Here is a 12,193-nt window from a genome sequence, read left to right on the forward strand (position 1 = left end):
GATCTGCATCGGTGGACGCTGAGCTCATTTGACCAGTGGAGTCAGATGTCAGACAGAAATAGACGCTCTGTCTCTCAAGCTCACAAAACCAGCTCATGTTTCAGAAAACCTGTTTTAGGACCACGCTTTGCTGTGCAATTTTCAGAACAATTAAGGATATTTCCTCACTTAATTCAATAATACTAAAAATAATATTAAAGATTTTATTTTCTATCATTTACATTTTATTGTATGATTAAATAGCATCCGTAATTACTATTAATATTAATAATAATAGTTTTAATTGCTATTATGGAATTCTAACTTTTGTAATGCCTTATTAATGATGATATAGCTTATTTTATTGCTATTATAAATCTTTTTGATTATAGTAAATAATGTCACAGAGAATATATGGACTTTTTTTTTACTTTTGTAAAACTTCTTATTACTAATTTTAAGAATATTAAATATTTTAATTGCTATTATAGAATTTTAAGATTATAGTGAATGATATTTAGACCATTTTCTTTATGCAAAATATGAAATTCTCATATACTCTTTTTATTAATGATAATAAAGACTTTAATTGTTGTTTTTCCAAATGTATGATTATAGTAAATAATGTCACAGTGAATATATATATATATATATATCATTTTCTTTATGCAAAATATCAGATTCCCCTTTTTGAAAAACTTGATTATAAAACAGATTTTAATTGCTTTTATACAGTTTTATGATTGTAGTCAATATATAGACTATTTATAGCAAAAGGTTTCAACTTTTGTATTGTGTATGGATTATTATAAATAATAAATATACAGAATTTAATGAATTTTTTTACACAATTGATTAGTGATTTTTAGTAAATTATCAAACATTATAGTGTATATATATACACCATTTTTTTATGCAAAATATAATGTCTTCTGTTTTTTCTTTTCATTTAAGGTAAAACAGAATCCAGACATTTATTTTCTCAAGTACTTTTACTTTTTAAACCCCTATTAAAGTGTAAAATATGTATTTTTGTGGTATCATTCAACCAGTGCTTATTATAGATGACATTTGTATATGTATTATTTTTTTTAATGTAATTATTAACAGTTTCTCTGCTGTAAAGTGATTTTGCGTCTCACCACACGAGGCTAGTAGAGACTCTCAGCTCATGTTTATTCAGTCACATGATCATGTTTGCAGTCATAAAACTCTCTCTCATCCCCTCAACCCATTTTTGCCAGTATTTATTTATATAAAGCACAAGATGTCCGAGATCCTATCATATATGAGAGCTGAAGACATCCTGACAGAGATTGAGTTGAATCTGCTGGAGTGCAAAGTGTGTTTTGGAAGGTTCTCCCTGCAGAAGAAAGACCGAATGGTACATGTGATCTGTCTCAAATGCATCTGTGCTCTGTCTCACCACATCCAGAAGAAACGAAGGTGTCCTTTTTGTATGAAACTGTGAGACGTTGACAGCACCTCTGAATGCCATGTGCTTGCAGATCTCCAAGAGCTCCTGCTGTGGGAATCTAATCCCAAATCGTCCTCTGATCATCAAGAATGGACTGAAAGCATGGGTTTGGGACATTGCATCTCCATTCGGTCTTTGGAGGATGGGGGACAATGGTCAACCCTACTGGACATTGCTAGGTTGGCTAGGTATTGAATGTGCTTGTGTTGTCTTGGACCGTGGCGCTCATGCGGTCAAGTTCTATGCCGTGGACACTGAAGACTTGTATTGTGATCAAAAATGACCATTGCTGAGTGGATTACTTACAAACTGTGATCCATGACTTATTCCAAATTACATGGCGAAACTGTAGTATAGCGTAATCCATTACATTTCACTCTTTAGGTGGTATAATAAGATTACTTTTGATTATTTTTAGATTACTTTTGAACCGTGTAAATGCACAGGTGACCCTGGACCACAACACCAGTCATGAGGATCAGTTTTTCTAAATTGAGATTTATGCATCACCTGGAAGCTGAATAAATGATCTCTCCATTGATGTGTGGTATGTTCAGAGGACAATATTTGTTTGAGACACAACTATTTGAAAATCTGGAATCTGAGGGAGCAAAAAAATCTAAATATTGAGAAAATCATCTTTAAAGTTGTTCAGATGAAGTTCTAAGCAATGCATATTAATAATCAAAAATGAAGCTTTGATATATTCAGGGGCGGATCTAGAAAAATATTGATGGGGTGGGGAGAAGGGGGCAGGAATTTTTGAGGGGTGGTAACATATGGCAGACGTATATCTACTGAATTTAGTCACAGTCATCACAGTTTGATGATAAATATATGTGCACACTACAAAAGGACACAGGCTATCATTTACAAACTTAATCTCATGCAATCAATGTCTTGCATTTGAAACAGTTCATATAAGGAATAAGTGACCATACCCCATAAGCCCCTCACACTCACTAATGCATACAGTATGCATCCACATGTCATTAAGAGCATTATAAAAGATTCAGTGTTATCAATATGTCAATTTATTATAAGAAACACAAGATTTTAACAGCCTTTTCCAGAATTAAACTCATTTTCTACAGTTTAGTGTTAATCATCATCTAACTCAACCAGTCGAGAGCTACATTTAACCTTAGATGTTATATGAATATGGTCCTGAAGCACAGGTTTTATTAGCTGACAATAATAATAAATAAATAAACATTATAGGCACAAATACAAATGTACTTTTAGAAATAGTTTTTGATAAATATGGTGTTATTGTTTTGGCAAGCTTAAATTAAAACTTCTATGAAAACTTGTGTGATATTCCTTTAAATTAATGTTTTAGTAGATCTTTTTTCAAGTATATTTTACTAAGCAATTTCTTACATAATTTCTTTGAGTTAGACCAGACTTTTATTTTGGTGAGTTGTAACCAGAGTTTCTGTGTTTTTTAATTAACTACTATTATTAGCTAATACTAATACTTGAAATATATCATCCTCTACTGTGCAATAGTATTATATTTCTGTTTGAGTTTCTTCAAGTTATACCGAGATTTTATTTTGACAGGTTGTCATAAAGACATTGTCGTTTCTGTCAGTCTGTGTATACGATACGAAAGAATGACGATAGTTTTATCAAATGAAATGGTGAAATCCTCTCATCGCGCGCTGACGTGCACATGTGTAGCATTCATCATGTTCTAATATAGTGAAGAGCTGAAAACACCACGCGTGCTTCAGTGTGTGTGTGTGTGTGTGTGTGTGTGTGTGTGTGTGTGTGTGTGTGTGTAGTAGAGCACACATTCCCAGAGACGTGTATAACAACACCTTAAGGGTTCCCATAAGCAGGATTTATTGTTGTGCCCCCCTTCCTCAAATATGATGAAGAAAAAAACACCTAGTATAGGAGTGAAAATAGAACTTTAATCAAATAAAAAACTAAATGAATAAATTTGAATTATTTACAAATTACAATTGTAGCTCTCGACATTTACCTGTGGCTATAACTTTATTATGACTCTAATTTATTTTATAGTCTCAAGCATTCAGAAATCATGCAAAAGGAAATTAAGCAGTTTTACTGTGATAAAACCATGGTTTATTTTTGTAAGGGTTGTGATATGCACGTTTTTTGTTGAAGAAATTATAAAGCCTGTGTCATCTATAGCAGAAAGGTGTCCAAAAATGAAAGATTAAGTGAATATGAATTAAATGTTTGGTCAGTATCCTAAACAAGGATTTGATCGTCCTGTAAGTGTAACAGCAGCAATCACATGGCATTTGTAATAACATGTACATAAATAGTTTATTTTGTATTTGCCTACATTATGTAATTTAACAATGTTATTATTAACCAATCATTATTGCCTCATTATTTTTTTATATAATGCATTTTAAGCCATTTTAAAGGCTATTGATGGCTTGAGTCTGTTTTTATAGCAACAACAACAACAACAACAAAAATATTACAGTATATTAATACTTTGTAAATTATTAGAGTTTGGGGATCGCAAATCATTTGAATCAGTTCGGGAGTTCAAAGCGGATTCGCGAATCATTTGAGTCAGTTATGGGGATGGCGAATCATTTGAGTCAGTTCGGGAGTTCAAAGCGGGTTCGCGAATCATTTGATTCAGTTTGGGGATCACAGACCATTTGAGTCAGTTCGGGAGATCAAAGCGGGATCGCGAATCCTTTGAGCCAGTTTGGGAATCGCGAATCCTTTGAATCAGTTCGGGAGTTCGTAGCGGGGTCGCGAATCATTTGAGTCAGTTATGGGGATCGCGAATCATTTGAATCTGTTCGTGAGTTCGTAGCGGGGTCGCGAATCATTTGAGTCAGTTATGGGGATCGCGAATCATTTGAGTCAGTTTGGGAGTTCGGAGCAGGTTCGCGAATCATTTGAATCAGTTCGAGAGTTCGTAGCGGGGTCGCGAATCATTTGAGTCTGTTCGTGAGTTCGTAGCGGGGTCGCGAATCATTTGAGTCAGTTATGGGGATCGCGAATCATTTGAGTCAGTTTGGGAGTTCGGAGCGGCTTCGCGGATCATTTGAATCAATTCGAGAGTTTGGAGGGGGTTCGCGAATCATTTGAGTCAGTTATGGGGATCGCGAATCATTTGAGTTAGTTTGGGAGTTCGGAGCTGGTTCGCGAATCATTTGAATCAGTTCGAGAGTTCGGAGGGGCTTCGCGAATCATTTGAGTCAGTTCGGGAGTTCGGAGCGGGATCGAATCACGAAAGATTCGCGCTAGTAAATTTTCAAATTGGCCATAACCTTTAATTCGTTGCTGCCAACTGGGGTGGCAGTAGGGGTGGCAAGGCTTTCTTTTAGGGTGGCATTTGCCACCCTGGTAGATCTGCCCCTGGATATATTTAAAGTAGGAAATGTAAAAAATATTTTCATGGAACATGATCTTTACTTCATATCCTAATGATTTTTGGCATTAAAGAAAAATCGATAATTTTGACCCACACAATGTATTGTTATCTTTTGCTGCAAATAAACCCCAGCGACTGGTTTTGTGCTCCAAGATCAAAATTATTTTACTTTTTGGTACTTTTTTATTTTAAAAAGTATTGCTGGGTAGAGTTACTTACAGATTTGTAATCTGTTATTTACTCCAAATTACGTTACTAAAATCCATAAAATTACACATTTTAGGATATGTAATCAGATTACTTTTTGATTACTTTTAGATTACTTTTCAACCGTGAATATCCACATTACTTAATTATTCAATTATTAAAATGAGCATTGCTGGGTAAATTACTTACAATATGTAATCCATAATTGATACCAAATTGCATAAAATAATTGTGGTTTCTAACGTAATCCATTACACATTTTAGGTAATCAAATCAGGCTACTTTTGATTACTTTTAGATTACTTTGAACCATTAATATGCACACGCATTACTTAGAGAAGCGTAAATCCATGCATATTTTTAGATGGATTAATTGTGGTGTGTGTGTGAGTTTAGGTTTGGGTGGGTAGTGGCTAAAGCGCTATGCTAACAAATGGAAGGTTTCTAGTTTCTAGTCTATGTTGTTATATATTGGTCAAATAGGGAATTTGACTTGTTATGCCTGTCTTAAATACTCATGATAGTACATCAATTTATGCATAAGTATAGAGTATACAAAATGCAATGCAATGCATTTTGTGCAAAATGCAATGCATCTGTGTATATATTGTATAATGTATGTATTGATCAGTGCACTCAATTCTGGGTTTCTCTAATGGGATTGTCCTTGAATTTTAAATGTAGTAAGTCAATTTGGATAATTAAGTGCATGTTAAAACTACAGTTCACTTCGCAAGCCTACTTTTATTTTCTATTTAAGTCTACCCTGTGATTTATAAATGCAAAAACATCTTCAAAATTCAATGATTTGTATGTTAAACTCCCTTGATATTCACTGTTGAAGAAATTTAAGCACTGGCTCATGTTATATGTAAACTGCCATTATTTAAAATTGCATGCATTAAATAATTTGATAAATTCTTAATGTTTAATCCACCGTGATTAAAGCAACCCTAGGGGAATCCCATAATCTGCTCCGCTCCATTTCCCCTGATCGTACCAGACTGCTGTCGTCGTCACAGCATGTTATAAAGCACTTCTGACTGTAACTCACATCTCAGTGAAAACGACCCGCACTTTCTCTAGAGAAAATCAGATTAATGTGCTTTTATTGTCAAGACACAACCGTGCATTAGTATCACTTAGTGTTTGCATTTGAGCTGCATACAATGAGAATAGTGTAAAAAGATGTATAAAATAGTATATAATAACATATTAGTTATAAAAATAAAATCTTTCGGGGCATTCATGGTTATGCTTAAAAGGCATTAGAATATATATCAATATCATAAAATATATATAGCGCAAATGCCATTACAAATACAATAGATGTAAATGTACATTTTTTATATTGCCCAAAATAAAAAAAATTAAGCATGCATAAATATTTTCTTTTAATCAAAATATACAAAATCTTTATAATAAACAATTTTGTAAAAAATATATTAAGTGCAATTGTGCAAATGTCATCGCAAATTGATGTTTTTAGGCGTAGAGCATAGATACTGCTTCTGTATATTTCTTTATTTTATTTATAATTAATTTGGCAATTATTTTACTGTCAATACCATAGTACAGTGTAAATTGAATAATCATTACCTCATGGTTAAACATAAAAGGCCTTTAATAAATTGGGGGAAAATAATATAATATAAAATAGTATATGAAATAGTGCAAATGTTATAACAAATAGATTGCATTACAAAAAAATATATATGTTTTTGTGCAAATATATAAGAGGCATATCTATTTTTTTATATGCATTTAATATTCATGTAATTACACTTCAGTTGTCTTAATTTTCTTTAGATGCTGCTTCTGTAATTCGTTTTGATTACATTTAGCAACTCTTATAATGTCAATAGTACAGTGTAAAATATCAAATTGATCAATCAATGCATTTAGAAGCTATTTGTATTTTAATTCTGACACTTAAAGCTTACTTTTATTAATGGATTCATTGATATTTAATCATGTTTTTGATTAAATGTTGATGCTTGAGCATGCCAGTACTTTTTCGAAAGGAGAAACCAACACATGCAAGAACAGAAAAGGCATACAGAAGGGAAGGAGCATTTAAGTTTATTGATATGAGACGCAAGACTGTTTTTCCTCTTCTTCTAACATGACCAGTCATTTTATATCGCCATGTAGGAGTTACACAGGGTCGCTGTGGCCCATCTGCTCTCTTTTCAGCTCATTTCTTTCATGCATATTCATGCACACTGCACATTTGTGTGTGTTTTTGGGGTCAGTCGGCGGAAGATGGCGGTCTGGATGCTGCTCTCTCCGCGGTGGAGGATCCTTTATAAACACACACACTGAACTCTAACACAACACAAGTCTCGTCTGGATTAATATTCACCGATTTGTCCGCTCGGGTATGGACTGTTGGGGTGTTTTAGCAGGGTACAGCACCTCAGACGCGTCTGTGGAGAGTTTGCGGAGAGTTTGATGTTATTATTCTGTTAGCCGTGCGGAGCAGCTAGCGGCTTTCTCCTTCACTTCAAAGCCTTCAGATTGGATAAAAATGTCGGATACGAAGGTAAAAGTAGCGGTTCGGGTCCGACCAATGAACAGGAGAGGTAAGAGACGATTAAGAAAGTAAAAACAAGCATTATTATTTGTTTTTAAGTTGCTGTAGCTCAGGTATGGCTGTTGCATATTCACAAGAAGAAGTGTTGCGTTTGAATGCATTTCAGACTTTTTTTTTTTTTTTTTGCACAAAAATCGAACTTTAGCCGAGTTTTAACAACTTTTGGCTTGCAGAGATTGAGCTCAAAACGAAATGCGTGGTTGAGATGGAAGAAAACCAGACTATTCTGCACCCTCCGCCCTCCAATGCAAAAGGAGAAAGCAGGTACAGTCACACAATCACTGCATGCTTTTTTTTAACTCTTATTAAAGTGGCATGTTTGAGCCGTGTTTCTCCTCGTTATAGGTGAACTCTGTCCGTCTGAAACCTCTCACAAATTGCCTGCATGTGTTTTTGCATGCACATAGGAGTTCGATGGCCCTCACGGTCAAATGCATGCTCACAGAAACTCAGCTTGGGTTTGTGTTCATGGAGAGTAGCCCAAGAGAGAGCGGGGCCCGTTCTGGGCGTGACATTCCTGGACGGGCCTCATGTTTGCAGCACTGCTCAAGTTTGAGAGACAGTACAGTAGATTACATGATGGCAATGTGTGCTGGTGTGCCACACCGATAACTAGAGACTAGTGGAGCAGCTCAAACATGCACAGCACTAAAGCTATATTTGTAGCAATAGCCAACGATACATTGTATCGATCAAAGCTATCGGTTTCTCTTTCATGCCAAAAATCATTCGGATATTAAGTAAAGATCATGTACCATGAAGATATTTTGTAAATTTCCTACCGTAAATATATCAAAACTTAATTTTGAGATATGAAGAACTTCATTTGAACAACTTTAAAGGTGATTTTCTCAATATTTAGATTTTTTTTGCACGCTCAGATTCCAGATTTTGACATAGTCGTATCCTAACAAACTATGGAAAGCTTATTTATTCATCCTTCAGATGATGGATAAAGACCCTTATGAATGGTTTTGTGTTTCAGGGTGACATATGTGAATTAATGCACGTGTAAAGCAAACACTTTCATTGCGTGGAAAAATACCACACCTCTATTTATGATACATGTGAAGAAGAAAATCATAGAAAGTTTGGAGCAAAGTGCAGTGGATTAAGACATTTTTCATTTTTCAATCAATCTTTTACCATTGTTTACTGAAGACACTCACTAACATCTCATTCAGTGTAAATAGTTCCATAACAAAAATACGACAAAAAAACAAGAATATATTTAAAAAAAAATTTTGCCTCTATCATTCATCCTAAAAGTTTTACCCATTTGTCAGTAAGACATTTTAATTATTTAAATTATAATAAAATTAAGTATGATCACTTTTTTCCTTTTATATATATTTGAATAAGTTCAGATCAGAACAAGTATGTTTAATTTTTAAATAAACACGAATGACGACGATGGAACATTGTTTCAAATATTTTGACTTTATTTTCACAAACGTTGTTTAAAAGATTACACTGTTTATTTGAGGTTAATATATATGCATATGCAATGCTATGATATTTCTATGTCCTGTAAAACTGCATACAGTATTTACAATATTTACAGTTTGTATATAGATCTATACACTGTCTGTATGTATATATGTGCGTGTAAAATTTAATTTACCAAAAATAAATGAGCTGTTATCGTTTAGAGCTGATCGAAGCGAGAGCAGTGCTTCTGTTAATTAATTAGCAAATCAGATAATTTAGCCTTTTCATTTTGGTGTTCTGTCACTAATTCAAATGAAATCAGGGACAGATGTGCGTATATGATTTGTGATTTGAATCTGGTGGTTTAATGCTAAATAGCACACGTAGTTTAAACAGTGAAGAAGAGAATCTGATCTTCAGGTTCGTGAACTGAAGTATGCATGAAATGTTTCGCTGGTGTGTTACTTCATGTTCATTTAACACCTAGACATGTGACACACTAAAGCCATGATGAATGTTGGTTATTACAGTATCAGGTGGGAATTTGGTTACTTATGATTCATTAGTGTCCTCTAATCTCCATTTAGCATTTAAATTACCACATGAAAGCCGTATCATCAGCTTCGTAAATCACACTTTACTGTGTTTGAATCAGTTGTTTTCCTTAAAGTCACCATGCACAAAAAGTTGAGCTTGGGTATTAATAGACTACTTTTAGTCATACTTCAAATTTACTCACAGCTCGCATCAGTGCAAACCTCTTTTCTGCATAAAAAAAGCTCAGGATTTACTGAAGACACACAGTGAGACGTTAGCAATGAAAAAACATGGACACAGTTAATTCTGTTGCATATGCATTTGTAGAAGTTTCACTTTCACATGCAACATTTATGGGAGGAGAATATATGATTTACTAAGATTTGCAATCAAAAATGTGTTACCTGTTTAGTGCATTTGTTGTTAGTAGGTATCATCGACCCTGCGTTAATTTGGCTGCTGGTGGATAGTGTTGGTCGTTACTGAAATGAGCTGATTTGTGCATTCTCATTATTAGTTTGCACTCCCATCTGTGGTTTATTATGATTGCGATTTGATGCTAATTTATCCATATAGTAAATCTGACACTTAGTTGCATGAACTATAATGCAGCAGCATTTATTTGCATTGCATTGCTCATCGAGTCAAGTTTAGTGTGGTAAGTGATTCGCTGTTGCATTGGTCCAAGGGCTTTGGATCACGAGCTATTAGGTCTCATGATCTGAAGCGTGTTCACATTGCCTCAAGGTGAGACAGTCTGCAAGAATGAAATCCAGCATGCGTCGCGTTTGCATGGGCAGGTAAGCATAATCTCGTCTTACACTCGGGATGTGAAATGGAAAACAATCAGGGCCTTGACGAAACTGGAAAAGGAAACGCTTATGTTCAATTTCACGCAGTTTGAGGAAGCTTGAGAAGTCTGTTACTCTTTAGGCAAAATCTATTTATATTCAGGCTTTATTTAGCCAAAAAAACAACATCTTGTGACTTTCTGACTTTCTTTGTTTCCTGGATCATAAATAGAGGTGTTTGCATGCAATGAAAGTGTTAGGCCTAGTATTCATGCAACAATTAACTCAAATGAAGGTCATTAAATGTCCATGTTTGGACTGCTCCAGTCCATTAGTCAGCACATTTCCATTTGTAGTCCAACATTAGTTGCACTTTTTTTTTATAGCACATAATTAGTGCTATCTGATATTCATTTACCCAGAACTATACACAAGTCAATGCAATTATGCAAATTCCCCTCATTAACATTTTTGTTCTGATGGATCACGAACAATCGATAAATGCAAACAAATAATCTTGGATATTTGAGATAACAACACTTAAAAGGTCAAATTAATTTGAGACATTTAATTGGCATCTCAAAATCAATAAGTATGCAATCAAATGTTTAGTAATATTATATCAGATGAGAGTAATTTAATACATTTTTAATACATATTTTATTAAATTGTACTTGGGTAAGTTGTCACAAAAATGGCTTTGGATTTACAAATTTTCTCTCAGAAGATGCTACTGTAGTAAAAATTCACAAATATTGTGAACGTGAAATTAAATTTGAAATTTTGAAAAGTTTTATTTACATTTTCAAAAAATAACTACTGTACACACAAAAAAAAAAAACTGGTGATTTTTTTTTTACTAAGAAACAACTACACTGAAAAAAATGATTATGGCCCCAGTTAAATTAATCTTAATTCAATTTTGCTTTAATCCGTTTAAATTTAGTTTTTGATTTTAATTAATAAATATTAATTGGTTTTAAACGAATTATGATTATGATGGTATGATTCATTGAATTAACAAAAAAAAATTATGGTAAGTGGTTGCAATCAATTTATTTTAGCTATATTTAAATAAATTTTTTAGTAAATTCAATGAATAATTTTTTTTCAGTGTATTTCCCATCATGCACTGGGGCATGAATAATTAAAAATGTTAATTTAACACCTACAGACATGTGACAGTAGAAGTGAGACTAAAATAAAACGGTTTTATTTACATTTTCAAAAAATAAACAAACTGGTGATTTTTTTTTTTTTTACCAAGAAATAACTAATAATTATGAAGAAATGCGTAATTCATTAAACATTCAAATTTGAGTATAAAAGACTAAAATGTTATTTTTTACTTAAATGTTTTTATTTACATTTTTAACAAACAAATTTTATTCTTACACTGAAACAAAAAAGATTTGGTCATAAAACTATTTTCATTCAAAATTAGTTTAGTAAATTTCAGAAATGGTTATAAAGAACATTGAATTAATGATTACATTTTCAGGTAGAAGGACTAAAATTATATTGTCTTATATCTTATTAAAAATAATTTTTACTGTGTATATAAGGTGTTGCATAAATTAAACTTTTTATTGCATGAATACAGAATGTTTCTGCTCTCTGTATAGTTTGTAAGTCACTTGAGTTTATTCTTCTACTTAAGTGCGGTAATAATAAAGCAGAACGATATTCCTCCCAGACTGTGATTACATCAGTGTAGAAAACCCTAGACTTCCCCTGCGGTCGTGTGGCACCTGTTCAGGGTGATGCATGTCATATTTCATGCTTATATGTCAGCA

General features: G+C 33.4%; 1 protein-coding gene across 7 annotated transcripts in view; it reads left to right on the forward strand.

Moving 5' to 3' along the window:
* The first annotated feature begins 7,272 nt into the window (after nucleotides 1-7,272).
* The window catches only part of kif13a (kinesin family member 13A), a 52,541-nt gene continuing 47,620 nt past the window's right edge, over nucleotides 7,273-12,193 (forward strand). For all 7 annotated transcript variants that reach the window (XM_052578877.1, XM_052578881.1, XM_052578883.1 and 4 more), the window contains exons 1-2: nucleotides 7,273-7,627; nucleotides 7,812-7,902. In XM_052578877.1, the coding sequence (XP_052434837.1) occupies nucleotides 7,573-7,627; nucleotides 7,812-7,902 (146 nt within the window). In that variant the 5' untranslated portion in view covers nucleotides 7,273-7,572. The remainder of the gene's footprint in view (nucleotides 7,628-7,811; nucleotides 7,903-12,193) is intronic.

This window comes from Carassius gibelio, chromosome B16 (assembly GCF_023724105.1).
Source record: "Carassius gibelio isolate Cgi1373 ecotype wild population from Czech Republic chromosome B16, carGib1.2-hapl.c, whole genome shotgun sequence".
In the NCBI taxonomy this organism is placed as follows: domain Eukaryota; kingdom Metazoa; phylum Chordata; class Actinopteri; order Cypriniformes; family Cyprinidae; genus Carassius; species Carassius gibelio.